This window comes from Gopherus flavomarginatus, chromosome 6, assembly GCF_025201925.1.
Source record: "Gopherus flavomarginatus isolate rGopFla2 chromosome 6, rGopFla2.mat.asm, whole genome shotgun sequence".
Taxonomy (NCBI): Eukaryota; Metazoa; Chordata; order Testudines; family Testudinidae; genus Gopherus; species Gopherus flavomarginatus.
The window spans coordinates 921,711-940,071 of NC_066622.1; the positions used below are offsets into that span (position 1 = coordinate 921,711).

The 18,361-nt window shown below is 64.6% G+C and overlaps 1 protein-coding gene across 2 annotated transcripts; it reads left to right on the forward strand.

Annotated features, from left to right (window-relative positions):
- The first annotated feature begins 175 nt into the window (after positions 1–175).
- On the forward strand, positions 176–15,927 carry TTLL3 (tubulin tyrosine ligase like 3). Of its 2 annotated transcripts, XM_050960851.1 has the most exons (14): positions 176–209; positions 3,113–3,198; positions 4,012–4,113; positions 4,661–4,770; positions 6,979–7,144; positions 8,213–8,274; positions 9,398–9,526; positions 9,787–9,901; positions 11,076–11,210; positions 12,427–12,619; positions 12,708–12,856; positions 13,232–13,475; positions 13,602–14,037; positions 14,762–15,927. In XM_050960851.1, exons 2-14 carry the CDS (start codon positions 3,135–3,137, stop codon positions 15,491–15,493), a joined length of 2,637 nt encoding a protein of 878 aa, XP_050816808.1. In that variant the 5' UTR covers positions 176–209; positions 3,113–3,134; the 3' UTR covers positions 15,494–15,927. The 2 variants fall into 2 exon arrangements, with proteins under 2 accessions (XP_050816808.1, XP_050816809.1); XM_050960852.1 differs by lacking the exons at positions 176–209; positions 4,012–4,113 and having other exon boundaries at positions 2,864–3,198.
- Positions 15,928–18,361: the final 2,434 nt, after the last annotated feature.

Below are 18,361 nucleotides of genomic sequence, written 5' to 3' on the forward strand. Positions count from 1 at the left end.
GGAGCGTTGGGGGCGGGGGGAAGGAGCGGCCCTGCCTAGGGGGGGTTCGGGGCGGGGGGAGGGAACGAGAGGCCCCGCCGCGGGCGTTGCGAGCCCCGGCGAACGGGCAGGCTCGGACCCGAGCCCCGCCCTGATGTCACAGGGTCCCGCCCGCCCCCCGCGCGTCGCCATGGAGACCCCAGCACAGCCGGGCGCTCGGGCCGAGCGGGGTAGGGCCCGGCCCGGGTCTGGGGGGTCGGGGCGATATAGCGGCGGGGGGGTCTGTGGGGGAGGGGTCGGGGTGGGCATTGGGGTGATACAGAGGGTCGGGGTCTGTGGGGGTGGGGTCGGGGTGGGCATTGGGGTGATATAGAGGGTCGGGGTCTGTGGGGGTGGGGTCGAGGTGGGCATTGGGGTGATATAGAGGGTCGGGGTCTGTGGGGGTGGGGTCGGGGTGGGCATTGGGGTGATATAGAGGGGGTCTGTGGGGGTGGGGTCGGGGTGGGCATTGGGGTGATATAGAGGGTCGGGGTCTGTGGGGATGGGGTCGGGGTGGGCATTGGGGTGATATAGAGGGTCAGGGTCTGTGGGGGTGGGGTCGGGGTGGGCATTGGGGTGATACAGAGGGTCGGGGTCTGTGGGGGTGGGGTCGGGGTGGGCATTGGGGTGATATAGAGGGTCGGGGTCTGTGGGGGTGGGGTCGGGGTGGGCATTGGGGTGATATAGAGGGTCGGGGTCTGTGGGGGTGGGGTCGAGGTGGGCATTGGGGTGATATAGAGGGTCGGGGTCTGTGGGGGTGGGGTCGGGGTGGGCATTGGGGTGATATAGAGGGTCGGGGTCTGTGGGGGTGGGGTCGGGGTGGGCATTGGGGTGATATAGAGGGTCGGGGTCTGTGGGGGTGGGGTCGAGGTGGGCATTGGGGTGATATAGAGGGTCGGGGTCTGTGGGGGTGGGGTCGGGGTGGGCATTGGGGTGATATAGAGGGTCGGGGTCTGTGGGGGTGGGTTCGGGGTGGGCATTGGGGTGATATAGAGGGTCGGGGTCTGTGGGGGTGGGTTCGGGGTGGGCATTGGGGTGATATAGAGGGTCGGGGTCTGTGGGGGTGGGGTCGGGGTGGGCATTGGGGTGATATAGGGTCGGGGTCTGTGGGGGTGGGGTCGGGGTGGGCATTGGGGTGATATAGAGGGTCGGGGTCTGTGGGGGTGGGTTCGGGGTGGGCATTGGGGTGATATAGAGGGTCAGGGTCTGTGGGGGTGGGGTCGGGGTGGGCATTGGGGTGATATAGAGGGTCGGGGTCTGTGGGGGTGGGGTCGGGGTGGGCATTGGGGTGATATAGAGGGTCGGGGTCTGTGGGGGTGGGTTCGGGGTGGGCATTGGGGTGATATAGAGGGTCGGGGTCTGTGGGGGTGGGGTCGGGGTGGGCATTGGGGTGATATAGGGTCGGGGGTCTGTGGGGGTGGGGTCGGGGTGGGCATTGGGGTGATATAGAGGGTCGGGGTCTGTGGGGGTGGGGTCGGGGTGGGCATTGGGGTGATAGAGGGTCGGGGTCTGTGGGGGTGGGGTCGGGGTGGGCATTGGGGTGATATAGAGGGTCGGGGTCTGTGGGGGTGGGGTCGGGTGGGCATTGGGGTGATAGAGGGTCGGGGTCTGTGGGGGTGGGGTCGGGGTGGGCATTGGGGTGATATAGAGGGTCGGGGTCTGTGGGGGTGGGGTCGGGTGGGCATTGGGGTGATATAGAGGGTCGGGGTCTGTGGGGGTGGGGTCGGGGTGGGCATTGGGGTGATAGAGGGTTGGGGTCTGTGGGGGTGGGGTCGGGGTGGGCATTGAGGTGATATAAAGGGTCGGGGTCTGTGGGGGTGGGGTCGGGGTGGGCATTGGGGTGATATAGAGGGTCGGGGTCTGTGGGGGTGGGGTCGAGGTGGGCATTGGGGTGATATAGAGGGTCGGGGTCTGTGGGGGTGGGGTCGAGGTGGGCATTGGGGTGATATAGAGGGTCGGGGTCTGTGGGGGTGGGGTCGGGATGGTCATTGGGGTGATATAGAGGGTCGGGGTCTGTGGGGGTGGGGTCGGGTGGGCATTGGGGTGATATAGAGGGTCGGGGTCTGTGGGGGTGGGGTCGGGGTGGGCATTGGGGTGATATAGAGGGTCGGGGTCTGTGGGGGTGGGGTCGGGGTGGGCATTGGGGTGATAGAGGGTCGGGGTCTGTGGGGTGGGGTCGGGGTGGGCATTGGGGTGATATAGAGGGTCGGGGTCTGTGGGGGTGGGGTCGGGGTGGGCATTGGGGTGATATAGAGGGTCGGGGTCTGTGGGGGTGGGGTCGGGGTGGGCATTGGGGTGATAGAGGGTCGGGGTCTGTGGGGGTGGGGTCGGGGTGGGCATTGGGGTATTATAGAGGGTCGGGGTCTGTGGGGGTGGGTTCGGGGTGGGCATTGGGGTGATATAGAGGGTCGGGGTCTGTGGGGGTGGGGTCGGGGTGGGCATTGGGGTGATAGAGGGTCGGGGTCTGTGGGGGTGGGGTCGGGGTGGGCATTGGGGTGATATAGAGGGTTGGGGTCTGTGGGGGTGGGGTCGGGGTGGGCATTGGGGTGATATAGAGGGTCGGGGTCTGTGGGGGTGGGGTCGGGTGGGCATTGAGGTGATATAGAGGGTCGGGGTCTGTGGGGGTGGGATTAGGGTGGGCATTGGGGTGATACAGAGACTGGGGGGACCAGTGGGGTCAGGGTTTGGTGTGGGGATGAGAAGGGCAGGGGTGATAGAGTCGGGGAGATGGAGGTGGGCTGCATGGCCTAGCTGTCTGCCTGGGGCATGGGGGCTGTCTTGGCCAGCGCGCGGGCTCTCACTTCTGGCCCCCCAGCTCCCCCGTGGACCCGATGTGCTGTGTGGTAGTGCCATGGCCAGGGGCTCCACTCTCTTAGGCGGCTTTGCCTCCTGCGTGACTGGGCTTGGCCTTGGCCTGGGAGCTGGCGCCCCCCGCAGGAGTGGTGCTGGGGCTCTGCTGGAATGATGTTTGGGTCTCCGGCTGCACAGGGGCCACGTGCAGCCTTGTGGGAGCGTCAGCCCCTCGAGGGGCCCTGGCACTTGCTTGTGGGGCGCATGGAGGCGCAGCTGCACACTTTCTCCTTCTCCCTCTGAGGTGGCTGGCTGGGAGCTGAGACATGCTGGCAGAGCCAGGCCCTGCAAGACGCTGTGCAGAGAGCAACGGGCGGAAAGGGTTCCCAGGTGAGGGGAGCGGGCGAGCCCTGCGGGAGGAGCTGCCTGGGGGCTCTGTGCAGCTCTGGGAAGCAGTGATGTTGCCAGCCTGGGAGGCAAATATCCCCTCCCGCCTGCCCAGCAAGGCCCCGAGTGGGGGCTGCCAGAGACGAGCAGCAGCCCCCAAGAGCCCTGCTCAAGGACTGCAAGGCAGTGACTGTGTGGGGCTCCGGAGTGCAGGGTTATTCTGACTCTGCCACCCACTGGCTGGCTGCTCTTGAGCAAAACCCTCATCCCTCTGTGTGCCTCAGTTTCCCCCACTGGAGAATACTGGGGCCTGAACTCAGGAATGTCTGTCAGGAGCTCTGAGCTGGGTGGGTGGTGCTAGCCAAGCGTAGGGACATCGATGTCATTCCTCAGCCGAGCCACACAGGAGGTGACAGTCATGGGTTGGAGGGATGGGAAAGGTCTGAGGGAGGTGGAGGTGGGACAGCTGCTCCTGCAGGTCTCTGAGCACTAGCTCAGACAGTCGCAGGGACTGAATGAACTCTGCTGGCTCCTCTGCCCACACTGGGAGCCCATCAGCCGCTGCCCAGTGGGGTAGGGTCAGCCCGAGCCATCTGGGCCTGAGACTGGCCTTAACAGGAGCACAGGACACCCCCCCCCCAGACTGGGAGCTTGGGTGTCCTGTACCTCTCCAGCACCTCGCACAGTGACTGGCTCAGCCAGTGGAGCCAGCTCTGGGCTCCATGCTCCATTGCAGGCTCCTCACAGAGGCTCAGCCCTGCCCCCCCAGCGCGTGAGGGCCTGGCCCTGATGTGCTGCTCTCCTGGCTGAATATAGGTGCTGACGTGGAGGGGGATGCTGTCACGGAGAAGGCAGCTCTGCTCCCTGCCCCTCGCAAGGGCCCTGTTGCCCTTGGCCCCAGGAGGCAGCGGCAGGAAGGTAGGAGCCCTGCAGCTGGTCCCAGCCAGCCCTTCTCTCTGACCTCCCTGCCCCTTTTCTTTGGAGCCCCTCGCTGCCATGCTAGTCCCTGCAGCAGAGCGACCCCAGGCATGCAGGTCATGGCCTGGGCCAGCCCAAGGCACATGGGCTCCCAGTGGAAGCATGCAGGGTCTGGCACCAGGGGAGAGTGTCCCTGGCTCGGTTCCTTTCCCCAGCCCTGGAGTGAACGGTTGTCTGACCAAGAGCCCCCAGCCTGTTCTCCCCATGCTGCCCACTGCAGGGGCATGCCTCAGCCCATGACCCCCTATAGCCTGTCCAGGGGCTATTCCTTGGCACATGACCTCCCCAGGGCTGGCAACACAGGGGGGGCCATTGCCCAGCCTCCTGGCTAGTGGCACTGCCAGGGAGCCAACCCCCCGGGCTCCCGGAAACAGCAGAAAAAGCAGAGTGCCATGGGCAAGGGCCCCCTGAGGATGGCCTGGCAGGCATGCCCCAGAGCTTGGAGTGGGTCTAGCAGAGCTGGCGCTGGGCTGTTCTCCCGTTCCAGGGCTCACAGCTCCTCCGAGCGATGGGCGCGTCCGGCGCAGCAGTGGCTGCTACCCTCTCAACCCAGAGCGCCTCAAGCAGAGCAGGCTGTACGTGGAGAGAGCCGTCAAGGTGAGGGGCTGTCCACTTCGCCCCGCCTGCAGCCCAGCTTCTACCCCGGAGCCCCCAACTCCGCCCCGGCCCTGCCTGCCCCCCCGGCTTCCCCTCCACGCCCTGCCTGCCACTCCCCAGGGGGGGCAAATGGGTCAATTTGCCCCAGGCCCTGCAGAGGGCCCCGCCTCTGCCTTCCCCCATCGCCTCAGCGTGCCGCCTCAGGAGCGGCCCTGGACAGTGCTGCAGCGGCCGGAGCTGAGCTCCTCCCACTGAGTCAGAGCCGTGTAGTAAGGGAGTGGGGCTGTGAGCTCTGGTCCCACTGGAACCACACCGCTGCAGCGCTGTCCAGGGGCCAGGGCAGCTCCTGGACGCGGCGCTCTGGGGCTCCGAGAGAGGGGAGAGGCAGCGGTAACCCACGAGCGGCCCTGGACAGCGCTGCTGGGGGCGGTCAGGGGACAGGGAACAGGGGGTTGGATCGTGAGCATTCCGGGAGTCTGTCAGAAGTCAGGGAGGGGGGGATAGGGGTCTGGGCAGTCAGGGGAAGGGAGAGTTGGTGGGGGGTGGGGTCCTGGGGTAGTGGTTGGGGGGGCGGTGAGGGAACAAGGAGCAGGATGGGTCAGGGATTCCGAGGGGGGCAGTCGGGGGGCAGGAAGTGGGTGGGGGTCAGATAGGGGGCAGGGCCAGGCTGTTTGGGGAGGCACAGCCTTACCTGCCCTAAAGCTCATTCAGCAGTTTGAGGCTTGCAGACGAGCCAAGCTGTTAGCTTTTCCATTAGGGCTCCCATCCCTTTCACTTCTCAAATGCCAAATTATAGTCTGTATTTAATTTCAGTGCCATAGGGAGATTCATGTCGGGGGAGGGTAGCTTCATTTCAAATTAGCCACTTTAGATTAACAGTGAGAGAGCCAAGAGAGCCATGGGGGAGGGATCACATGAGAAGGGCAATATCCTACACCACCTGCCTCCTTCCCAACCCTACCAAGCGAGACCCCCCTCCCCTGCATTCCCCGAGGCTCCAGAGGGGTTAATTCAGTGGTTCTCAAACTTTTGTCCTGGTGACCCCTTTCACATAGCACACCTCTGAGTGCAACCCCCCCTTATAAATTAAAAACACTTTTTTATACATTTAACACTATTATAAATGCTGGCGGCAAAATGGGGTTTGAGGTGGAGGCTGACAGCCTGCGACCCCCAGTAATAACCTTGTGACCCCCTGAGGGGTCCTGACCCCCAGTTTGAGAACCCCTGGGTTAATTTAATTTCAGCACCCTGTGTCCATTCACAAGCGTGTGCTATTTTGAGCATTTCAGTTTTCACAACATAGGCTCATCCCAGATTCTGGAACAAGCTGAAATGCTCAGTTCGTGGAGTATGTACATAAGCTCTACTAAAGACAAACCCACAGTAACCGTCTCCAGTTTGTGAGGGACCCCGTGGAGCCAGTCTCTAGGAAACAGATACATTAATGGAGGTTAAGTCCATTAATGTCTGTTAGCCAGGATGGGTAAGGAACGGTGTCCCTAGCCTCTGTTCGTCAGAGGATGGAGATGGATGGCAGGAGAGAGATCACTTGATCATTGCCTGTTAGCTTCACTCCCTCTGGGGCACCTGGCATTGGCCACTGTCATTAGACAGGATACTGGGCTGGATGGACCTTTGGTCTGACCCAGTATGGCTGTTCTTATGTTCTAACCTAAATGAACCCAAGGTTATGGAGACAGATATGAGTCAAGGAAGCCAGCAGAGTATCAGAAACCTGGAAAAATCTCTGACTGGATGGGCTCAGGTGTTTGGTCACAAGCTGAGGTGGTTCAAAAGTTTTGGATTTGTTTTTTAAGCAGAATTTTTTTATTGTTTCTTTAAACAATCAAACACAGCAGGGAGCAAATATTTGGCCCCCCACACACTTCTGAAACCCCAAACCATGTTCAGGTTTTGGCAGACTAATTTCAGCTTTTCAATTAAAAAAAAACACAACAAATTTTGAAGGAAAGCAGACATTGTCCATGATTTTTTTCTGCTTTTAAAAAACCCCTAATTTTTTATCCAAAAAAAGTTTTGACGAAAAATAATTGTCCAACCCTTTTAATGAGCTTTAGTGCCTTTTAGCACTAGCTGATGCTGAGAACCAGTGATACCTTGTAAAGGTGACCTGAAAAGAAGTCCAGGGCCCAGCTGCGCCTTGGGTTCCCGTTGCATGGAGCATTCAGTTCCCTTCCCTCGCAGCAAAGGAAGATCTTCATGCTGCATGGCCCATACCCTGTGATCCGGAGACTGCTGCGCAGCCGGGGCTGGGTGGAGAAGAAGGCCCCCAAGGCGGCACACAGATGGGAACGAGTGCCCGAGGGCGAGGAGGATGGGGAGGGGGACGACAGCGACGGAGCCGAGGAGGGTGAGAGCTGGGCACGTGGGGGGGCCTTTGTTGGCAGATCTTTCCTCTTCCAGTGCCAAGGCTCTCCTGCTGCTCCTGCCATGGGCTCTCCAGGGCAGGTCCCTGCTCAGGCCTGGGACTTGCTGGGGGCAGCAAGCTCAGGGGAGCATAGCCAAGAAGGAGGGACAGCCTGGGCCCTGGCCCCAGGAGACTGTTGGGGAACCGCGATGCCTTGTTGTGGGGTGGCTCCAGATTCTGAGATATGCTTGTTCCAGTCCCGGGAGTGCCCCAGCCCTCCCAGGTCCCCACAGCCCAGTCCCCAAGGAGCACCCCAGCCCTGCCAGGTACCCCCATCCCAGGAGTGCCCCAGCCCTGCCAGGTTCCCACAGCCCAGTCCCTGGAAGCTCCCCAGCCCTCCAGGTCCCCACAGCCCAGTCCCCAAGGAGCACCCCAGCCCTGCCAGGTCCCCCCATCCCGGGAGTGCCCCAGCCCTCCCAGGTCCCCACAGCCCAGTCCCAAAGGAGCACCCCAGCCCTGCCAGATCCCCCCAGCCCAATCCCTGGAAGCTCCCCAGCCCTGCCAGGTCCCCCCATCCCGGGAGCGCCCCAGCCCTGTCAGGTCCCCACAGCCCAGTCCCCAAGGAGCACCCCAGCCCTGCCAGGTCCCCCCAGCCCAATCCCTGGAAGCTCCCCAGCCCTGCCAGGTACCCCCATCCCGGGAGTGCCCCAGCCCTGCCAGGTCCCCACAGCCCAGTCCCTGGAAGCTCCCCAGCCCTGCCAGGTCCCCCCAGTCCAGTCCCTGGGAGCTCCCCAGCCCTGCCACATTCCCCCATCCAAGAGCGTCCCAGCCCTGCCAGGTCCCCAGGGAGCACTCCAGCGCCACCAGGTCCCCCCGATCCCAGTACCTGAGAAGCCCCTCCAGCCCTGCCAGGTCCCCCCATCTTGGTCCCCAGCGAGCGCCCCAGCTCTGCCAGGGCCCCGGGAGTGTGTGCGTCCCAAGATCAGAATGCTCAGCAGCTTGGGCCCTCGGGCGCTGTGCCCGGGGCAGTGGTGCTCTGGCCTCCCTCTGGCTCTTGCTCTTCTTCCCCAGACGAGGAGGGTGAGGAAGAGGAGGAGCAGGATGATGACCCTGATGGCACCTACGACCTCATGGTTAGTTTGGGGGTGGAGGAGCCCAGGCCACCCCATCTCCCTGCACCCTCTGGCACAGGGGCAAGATCGGCCTCACAGGAGCATCCACACAGAATTGCCTGATGAGAGTAGTGTGTTCAGGCCAGGGCAGAGCATGGGGGTGGGGCGGGGGACATTCAGGCTGGGGTGGAGCGTGGGGGTGGAGCAGGGTGGGGGCGTTCAGGCTGGGGTGGAGTGTGGGGGTGGGGCAGGACAGGGGGACATTCAGGCTGGGGTGGAGTGTGGGGGTGGGGCAGGACAGGGGGACATTCAGGCTGGGGTGGAGTGTGGGGGTGGAGCAGGGCAGGGGGACGTTCAGGCTGGGGTGGAGTGTGGGAGTGGGGCAGGATGGGGGGACATTCAGGCTGGGGTGGAGTGTGGGGGTGGAGCAGGGTGGGGGACGTTCAGGCTGGGGTGGAGCGTGGGGGTGGGGCAGGACAGGGGGACATTCAGGCTGGGGTGGAGTGTGGGGGTGGGGCAGGACAGGGGGACATTCAGGCTGGGGTGGAGTGTGATGGTGGAGCAGGGTGGGGGACGTTCAGGGTGGGGTGGAGTGTGGGGGTGGGGCAGGACGGGGGGACATTCAGGCTGGGGTGGAGTGTGGGGGTGGAGCAGGACGGGGGGACATTCAGGCTGGGGTGGAGTGTGGGGGTGGAGCAGGGTGGGGTGGAGCGTGGGGGTGGGGTAGGACAGGGGGACATTCAGGCTGGGGTGGAGTGCGGGTTTGGGGTGGGGGTGGATGGTCAGGCCAGGCAGAGCGTGGGAGTGGGGCTAAGCATGGGGGCAGGGCAGGGGGTGTTCAGGCCGGGGCAGGGCGGGGCCGTCCCCTTGGAGCTGTCTGGCCAAGGAGCTTGGCGAGGTTGGCGCTGGGTTCTGCTGGACCCTTGGCCGTGGGAGGTGAAGGCCGGCACGTCCAGTGGCTGGGCCGTGGACTGCTCTGCCCTGTCCCTCGCAGACAGCTGCTGGCATGGCCTGGACCTGACTGCACCATGTAGGCGCTGGGTGCCCCAGCGTTCGGCCCGCTGAGAAAGCCTAGCCAGGGCAGACCCGTCCGGGCGCCCTGGGCTTCACTGGCCCCTCACACCAGCCCCTCTCCCATGGGCAGTCGCGGCTGGTTCGCAACCAGATGCCCTATTTCATCTGGACTAACCGGCGAGATGCAATCGACTGCCGCTTCCTGCGCAAGGAGCAGGTGATGAACCACTACGCCAAGGCGGGCTCCTTCACCACCAAGGTGAGCGCAGGGTGGCCAGCCTGGGGGTCCCTACCACTAACCTTGCTGGGGGAGGCAGGGCACGGGGCTGGGGCCTGCACAGGGAGAGGGTGCACACGTGGCCCTGGGGGGTGGGGTTGTCCATGGCCCCGTGCAGGGACGGGGGGGCACACATGGCCCTGGGTGGGCAAGGAGTGGGGGGGGGCATGGCCCCATGGTTCTGAGACCCTGTGCTGCATGCAGGGGTGGGTCCCCAGGTGTGAAGCTCCATTTTCTCCCAGGTGGGGCTGTGTCTGAACCTGCGGAACCTGCCTTGGTTCGACCAGGCCGATGCCGACACCTTCTTCCCCCGCTGCTACCGGCTGGGTGCTGAGGATGAGAAGCATGCCTTCATCGGTGAGCACTGCTGTGCGCTGGGGGGCACATTGCCCCAGGGAGGGGCAGCTCCAAGCTGGCCCCGGGGAGGCCGAGGGCTGTCCTGGGTTATGGGGCGACATCCAGCTGGCCCTGGGGAGGCCGAGGGCTGTCCTGTGTGGTGAGGGGGCTCCCAGCTGGCCCTGGGAGAGGCCGAGGGCTGTCCCGGTTGATGGGGGGGCTCCCAGCTGGCCCCGGGGAGGCCGAGGGCTGTCTCGGTTGATGGGGGGGCTTCCAGCTGGCCCTGGGGAGGTCCGAGGGCTGTCCCGGTTGATGGAGGGGCTCCCAGCTGGCCCCAGGAGAGGCCGAGGGCTGTCCCGGTTGATGGAGGGGCTCCCAGCTGGCTCCAGGGAGGCCGAGGGCTGTCCTGCGTGGTGAGGGGGCTCCCAGCTGGCCCTGGGAGAGGCCGAGGGCTGTCCTGGTTGATGGGGGGGCTCCCAGCTGGCCCCGGGGAGGCCGAGGGCTGTCCTGGTTGATGGGGGGGGGCTCCCAGCTGGCCCCGGGGAGGCCGAGGGCTGTCCCGTGTGATGAGGGGGCTCCCAGCTGGGCCCGGGGAGGCCGAGGGCTGTCCCGGTTGATGGGGGGGCTCCCAGCTGGCCCCAGGGGAGGTCGAGGGCTGTCCCGGTTGATGGGGGGCTTCCAGCTGGCCCTGGGGAGGTCTGAGGGCTGTCCCGGTTGATGGGGGAGCTCCCAGCTGGCCCCAGGGGAGGCCGAGGGCTGTCCCGGTTGATGGGGGGGCTCCCAGCTGGCCCCAGGGGAGGCCGAGGGCTGTCCCAGTTGATGGGGGGGGCTCCCAGCTGGCCCCGGGAGAGGCCGAGGGCTGTCCCGGTTGATGGTGGGGCTTCCAGCTGGCCCTGGGGAGGTCCAAGGGTTGTCCTGGTTGATGGGGGGGCTCCCAGCTGGCCCCAGGGTAGGCTGAGGGCTGTCCCAGGTGATGGGGGAGCTCCCAGTTGGCCCCGGGGAGGCCGAGGGCTGTCCTGGGTGATGGGGGGGGTTCCCAGGGGTCAGCAGCTCCCCATCTTCCCCAAGGGGCCCATCTCCCTGAAAATCCAGTCTCCTTTGCCCTGACTTAGTGCCCCCCAGTATTAGCACTCCCCATGGCCCCGCCTTGCTCTGGGGCCTGGACACCCAGCAGTGGTGACACCATCTCTTGCAGAGGATTTCTGGCTCACTGCTGCCCGGAGCATCCTCAAAGTGGTGGTGAAAAGGTACTGGAGCTCAGCTGCCCGTGGGGTTGGGGCCGCGGCGGCTCCCGGTGCACAGGGGCCCATGAAGGCCGGCGAGTCTGCAGGTAGGTGCTGGGCGGGAGAGCTGAGTGCACGGGGTGATGAGCGGGTCATGGCCCCAGTGCCGAAGCAGCCTGCTTTACTCTCTGTGGCAGAGGGTGACACCCCTGCCCAGCCTTTGGGGAGACAGCCCCGGCTCCTTCCCTCTCCTCTGGGTTACACCATCACCATCCCACCCCACCCCCTGAGTGCCACCGGCTTCCCCACCGTGCCCACCATCACCACCATCCCCACTGCCACCGGTTCTCCCCCAGTCCCCACCATCCCATCCCCCCAATTGCTGCCAGTTCCCCCACCGTCCCCACCATCACCACCATCCCCACTGCCACCGGTTCCCCCACCATCCCCACCCTCACCACCATCCCACCCCACCCCCCGAGTGCCGCCGGTTTCCCCATTGTGCCACCATCCCCACTGCTGCCAGTTCCCCCACCGTTCCCATCCCCTCAGTGCCACCAGTTCCCCCACCATCTCCCCCCACTGGTTCCCCCACTGTGCCCACCCACCTCCTGCCGCTGCTTCCCCCGCCTTTCCACCACCACCCCCATCCCCACCACCACCTCCACTGCCACCAGATCCCCCCCATGACCCCTACTGCCGCCGGTTCCCCCACCGTGCCCAACACCACCATCCTCACTGCCGCCGGTTCCCCCACCATCATCCCCTCTGCTGCCAGTTCCCCCACCACCGCCACCAGTTCCCCCATCGTACCCACCATCCCCACCCCCACTGGTTCCCCTACCGTCCCCACCACCATCCCCACCTGAGAGCATCTGTCACAGCAGCTGTGGCCTTCCCTGTGGGAGCTGCACAGTTAGGCTGAGCTGCCAGGACTCTGAGCGCTGCCTTCGCCTGGCAGCAGTGGGGCTGGGTGGGCCTGGCAGAGGGAGTGGGCTGTGCAGGGGGCCAGGCCTCAGGGTAGCTCGCTGCCCCCATGCTGGCAGAGCCCAGCCCATGTAGGCGGCTAGGGACCCCACCCCCCATGGCTCCTGGCTGTGCTGTCAGCACCTGTGGCCAGAGTGAGTGGGACGCAGGCAGGAGAGCAGAGTTATGTGCTGGAGCATGGTGGAAAGGCGGTGCAGACCCCACAGAGGGAGATGCTCTGCTGGCCTCTCCCCTGCCCCCCAGGCGGAATGTGCCCCAGGGCAGCGCCCGCCCACCCGATGCACCCTCTGTCTGATGCCATGAGCCCTGCCAGCTGGCTTGCTCTCCCCTATTCAGAGTCCCTGAGAGGCACTGGCAGGAAGAAGGGCAGCCCCCTGCCACCGCAGCTCATCGAGACGGCCCTGCAGGCCTGCGAGGAGCACCTGAGCAGCCTGACGCACCAGGATATCGACAGGGAGCCCGAGTCCCCTCTGTGCATGATGGGGGCCCACCAGGGGGACTTCCTGCGCGCCTACTACCAAGTGATTCAGTAAGTGCTGCGGGGTGGGGCCCGGGGCAGGGAGGGAGCGGGAGCACCCCTGCCCTGCTCTGAGCTGGGCTGGGCTGTCTGACTGCAGCGAAGGGGCACTCCTGGACCAGCTGAGCTCCCATGTTGAACGGTGCGAGCACGTTCTGCAGCGCCTGGCCGAGGTGCTCCCACAGCTGGAGATGGAGGGGGACCGCAATATCTGGATTGTGAAGCCAGGTGCCAAGTCACGGGGCAGAGGTAAGGACCGGTCCTGCTGCCGTGGGGAATGGGGATGGTCCCATGGGAGATCCTGGGACCTGCCTGGCCCAAGCCAGAAACCCCGATCTCACTTGTATGTGGCTGCAGGGGGCAAGGGAGCCTGGCACTTAGACACTGGCCAAGCAATGGGTCCAGCCGACCCCGAACCAATCCCCCCAGCCTACCCTCTGCCTGCACAGTCAGTGGGGCAGCCCTGTGCTTTGCTGTGGGTGCTGCTCACTCTGGGGGAGGCTCTGGGCTCTGTTTGCCCTTGGCTGCAGCCTGTGTGCTGTTCTAGCTGGGGGTCTCTGTGCAGTCTGAGGCAGCCCCACTCCCCACATGCTGTAGCCATGAGGCTGCTGGGCTCACCCCCAGGAATCATCTGCATGGACCGCCTGGAGCAGATGCTGAAGCTGGTGGATTGTGACCCTATGATTGTGAAGGGTGGCAAGTGGGTGGTGCAGAAATACATCGAGAGACCCCTGCTCATCCATGGCACCAAGTTCGACCTGCGGCAATGGTTCCTGGTGACGGACTGGAACCCGCTCACCATCTGGTTCTACCGAGACAGCTACCTCCGCTTCTGCACGCAGCCCTTCTCCCTGCACAACCTGGCCACGTGAGTGCCTGGGGGAAGGGGCTGCACCTCCCCTGCCCCTGCTCCCCAGCCCTGGGTGCCAGGGCAAGGCCCCAGGCGGGGGCAGCGTGCAGCTGTGGGTACTGAGCCCCTTTCTCTCGGTCCCAGCTCCATCCACCTGTGCAATAACTCCATCCAGCGGCACTACGAGAACTCGCTGAGCCGCCACCCCCAGCTGCCCCCGGAGAACATGTGGTCATCGCAGCAGTTCCAGGCCCACCTGCAGCAGGCGGGGGCAGAAGGCGCCTGGCAGGAGGTGATTGTCCCAGGCATGAAGGCAGCCATCATCCACACCATGCAGACCTCCCAGGATGTGGTGGAGTTCCGCAAGGGCAGCTTTGAGCTATACGGGGCAGACTTCATGTTTGGGGAGAACTGCCAGCCCTGGCTGATTGAGATCAACGCCAGCCCCACCATGGCGGCATCCACGGCCGTGACCAGCCGGCTGTGCGCCAGCGTTCAGGAGGACACGCTCCGTGTGGTCATTGACCGCAAGCATGACAGCAGCTGCCACACGGGGGCCTTTGAGCTCATCTACAAGCAGGTGAGTCCCCCGCAGCCCTGCATGGGAAGAGCGCCCGGGGGAGCCCAACTCAGCACAGACCAGTTGATCTGGGAGGAGACCCAGAGAGCACTCAGGGGAATCCCAGCCCCAAACGGACCAGCTGAGCTGCAAGGGGACCCAGAGAGCACCCAGGGGAAGGCCAACCCCAGGGCCAGGGGCAGCAGTGCCACTGAGCATAGGCCTAGGCAGGGGCTGGCTTGGCCCCAATGTGGCTGTGGGGCTGCCCCCCACCCCCGCCAGTAGGGACTGGTGCGGGGCTCAGTAGGGGGCACTCTCTCCTTGGGATCAGTGCTGCCCCATGGGCACTAGAAGGTCCTGTGCTACTGCAGGGACCTAGTTACAAGGGAACCAGCCCTGAGTCCTACCCACTCATGGTCCCCACACAGTGCGGACTGAGCCCTGTTGCCTGACCTCACCCCCCCAGGGGACCTCCCAGAATGTCCTTTCAGCCACAGGGGCCGTGTGTTACTTGTCACTGCCTGCCCAGGCTGTGCACAGTGGCCACATGCCACCCCACTACTGGGGGCTTTCCCTGCCCCTTCCCAGAGTGGGACAGCAGCTAACAGCCACCCAGGGGCCCTCAACTAATCCAAGGCAGCAGCCCAGCCCAGCCGGGCTCCCATACCCAGGTCCCTGCAGGCACTCCTAGCCCAGACAGGGCTGCGGGACTCTGCGCTGAGCACTCTCCTGCCTTCTCCCGCAGGTGGCTGTCGACGTGCCCCAATACGTAGGCATAAGCCTTTTGGTGGAGGGATCCACTGTCAAAAAACCACAGCCTCCAAACCACAGACTCTCCCCCAGTGCCAGCCCCAGCGTGCCCAGCTGCCCGCAGCACTCCCCTCGTGGGCCCAGGCCCCTGGTGCCAGTCAGCGGCAAGGAGAACAGAGCCAGGGAGCTGGGGGCCACCAACAGGGCCTCTGCTGCAGCTGGCACCCGGCTGAAGCTGCCCAGCAAGGTGCGAGCAGAGCCAGGCAAGAAGAGGCTGCTGGAGCTGCACAGCACAGCCACCTCCCCACTGGGGGACAAGCTGGTGCCGCTGGGCCAGCCCAGGCTCTGTCCCAAGTGCAGCTCCCAGGTGCCAGGCCCCAGCCCCAGGGCACCCCCACAGCTCCAGCTCAGCAAGGCCAATGGCCCGAAGGGGCAGCTGCACATGCGGGACTTGCGCACCTTCCAGCTGGGCTGTGGGCACGCGGCTGCCCCTACTCGCCCCCCTGCCTGCTCTCCAGGGAAACCCAGTGTGCCAGAGCGCCAGTGGGGACATGCTCAGGCTGCGCTGCGGGAGCGGCCCCCAGCCCCTCCTGCCAGGCCTGGCCAGCAGTGTGCCAGGGGCTGGCTACACAGGGCCCCCCACCCAGCCTCCGCCCCTGAGCTCGGGGCCTTGTACACGGCCGCGGGCAGGAGAAGGAAGCAGAAAAGAGACAGGATGTGCAGGTGATGGAGGGAGCTGCCCCTGGGGCTGCTGGCAGCAGTGAGGGAGTCATGTCAGGGGCTGGTGCCCTCCAATAAAGGGATCAAGAGAAGGAGCTGGAGTTCGTGATGTGGGCAGGAAATGCAGCCTGGCACTGCCTTCACCCAAGGGGCGGCTGGCAGGGCTAGGGCCTGGGGGAGGGGGCCCTGGGGCCAGCTGCAGGCAGCACAGGTCCCACATCTCAAATGAGCCCCAGCCCAGGGGAGAGCCCCCCCTTTCCCCTGGCCTTTGGCACACAGGGTTGCTGCTTGGTTTCTCTGGCCTGTCTCCCCTTCCCACACCTGCCCAGCTCCAGAGCTAGTGCAGCACTCTGCCCTGTGCTGGGGAGCGGAGGGCAGAGCTGGGCACCACCCTGGAAGGAGGGCTGGGAGCTAGGCACTACCCTGGGCTGGGTTATGGCATGGAGCTGGGCACTGCCCTGGGCTGGGAAGGAGGGCATGGAGCTAGCACTGCCCTGGCAGAGGCAGTGAACAGGCCCTGAGGCGACAGGCTCCAGGGCATAGGATAGGGAGCAAGGCCTGTGGTCCAGCTGAACAGGGCTAGGCCCTGGGGGGGGGGACTGGCCAGACCCAGCCAGTGCCCCGCAGTTTGGGCCTTGCCCCTGCCTATTTCTCTTTCCTTCCCAGGCCCCCTCCCAGAGATGCACAGGCTCCCAGGCCTCTGCTGCCGTGCTGGAAACCCCTGGGTGGGTTTGCACCTGCTCAGTGGCTGGCCCCACCCTGGCAGCAAGGCAGCCACCTCCAGCAGTGAACCCCTGAGTGTTCAGGGCATGGCCCTCTGCCCTCCTCACCTGCTCTGAGGCCAGGAGGACTGGCCTCAGCTGGGGCCCCACAGCAGCAAGGGGCACTAGGAGTTGTCCCATTCTGTTGGACTGGGCCTGTGAAACCATCCTGTGGGGGACTGGGAGCACGTCTGAGGGCACCTGGCACTGCAGAAGGCAGAGGAGCCCCTCAGCGACCCCACCCAGAGAGTGGAGAGGGGGCAGGGCTGAGAAGGGGCAGGGGGGAGGATGCCCTGAGACCATGGCGTAAGCAGCCGGGGTGGGCTGGATGTGGTTTCCATCATATCCAGGGTTTGCAGTTTGGCTCCACAGCTCAGGGCCCCTGCAAGCAGCCAGCCTGACACTGGTGGGAGAGGAACATGGTACATCACAGCATGGAGTGCAGTGGAGACAGGCCAGGACCTGCCCCAATCCCTTCACTGCAAGCTGCTCCCCAAGGCAGTTCCCCCTGCCCCCCATGAGCCACCCCTTGTTTTCACTGCATTGGGACCAGCTGCAGGCTGGGCTCTCTGCCCCCATGCTGGACCAGACCGCTTCACAACACTGCAGTGAGGCAGGGGGAACGCAGAGCACAGGACTCTCACACCCTGAGCACACCCCAGGCTGTTCTGGGGGGCTACCCTACCAGACCCTGTGTGTTCAGCTTCCCTTTGTCTCAGCAGGCTGCAGCACCCTGACCTCGGTGGCACAGACTCTGCCAGTGCCCCCAGGCCAGGGCTGAGCCCCCAAACTGCCCACTAGGCACTCGGGGCTACAGCTCACCTCTTCGGGGTACTCCAGCAAGAGCAGCCAGCCAACAGTTCCAAACCCACTCGCTCTTAGCTACCCCCAAAATAAAACCTTGCATCGAGCCCCTGCCTCATTCCCCACCCTTCTGGAGTGGCCAAGACCTCCTGCAGCTCCTGCCTGCTGTGAATCATGGGAGTCCCGGGCCAACAGGCAGAAAGGGCCCCCTTAGGCCCTGCTCTGGAAGCAGGGTTCCCAACCCTCAAGCATGGACCTGCAGTCTCCAGGATTACAGCTTAAGTTTTAATTAAAGATTCTGTCATGTGATGAATACATCTAACCAAAACAGGCAGCCCTACCTGTGAGCTCTGCAGCACTTATAAAACCCCACCTCCAGCACCTGGGGATTCAACTGCTCCCAGCCCAGGCCCCTCCTTAGCATACCCTGGGGGTACCACTGCCCCCTCCCCCTGGGCTGGAGGGGGCAAACTCCACCTACATGGAGGGGTCCAGTGATCCAGCACTTTCCTGCTGTGTACAGGATTCCCCGAATCACCCCAGGAGGACACTGGGAGTGCAAACACCAGAAAGCCAGAGCCCCCCACCTGCATTTGCCCTTGCTGGGAGGATTTAGCACCATGGTTCGGATGCAGTTGGGGCATGTACACATTTAAAACACAGAAATTACCCTAGTTCTAACGCACGCGATCACAGGGTGTCTGTGCTGGCCCCGCTGCTCTAGCGGCTCCAGCAGCAGGACTCCAGGGCCATGAACATGGCCCAAGGGGGCCTGCCCTCCTGGGAGAAGCCCCTGAAGGGCACACTCACAGGCAGGGCCCAAGCCAGAGAAGTTGCCTCTCCCAGGGGGCTCTGCGCTCTCTGGCCAGGAAGAGGCCGGCAGGGCCATGGCAGCGGGGCTCACCTCCAAGCTGGGCCTGGTTCCAGGCCCAGTTCAGCGAGACCTGCAGGGGGAGGGGTTACTGCTGCACCCCCCAGGACAGCCTCACACCCAGCAGAGGGAAATTAACGGCTACTGCTCACAGCTCCTTGCAACAGCTTATTCCTAGTGGCAGCCAGTGCAAGGGCTCCTGGAACATGCTTGCTGCTGCCATCTCCCCCTGTGAAGCCTGCTGGGCTGCGGGGGGCCTGGATCTTTCAGTCCCTCCCCTCAGGGCTCTAGCCCCACTCACCCAGGAGCATGGTGCCAGCACCCCCAGGGCTTTAAAGCTGCTCGGAGACACCCCTCCCAGGGTGTGGGTTGAGGTGCTGTCGCCGCCTGGAGCGCCAGTGGGAGATAGGCTATGTGGTGTCTGCAAGCAGCCAGGCTG

Excerpts from the sequence above, each read along its gene's own strand:
- TTLL3 (XM_050960851.1), top strand. The coding sequence starts at position 3,135 with ATGCTGGCAGAGCCAGGCCCTGCAAGACGCTGTGCAGAGAGCAACGGG. Across the intron at positions 4,114-4,660 it reads CAGGAGGCAGCGGCAGGAAG|GGCTCACAGCTCCTCCGAGC; the intron begins GTAGGAGCCCTG and ends CTCCCGTTCCAG. Across the intron at positions 7,145-8,212 it reads CAGCGACGGAGCCGAGGAGG|ACGAGGAGGGTGAGGAAGAG; the intron begins GTGAGAGCTGGG and ends CTTCTTCCCCAG.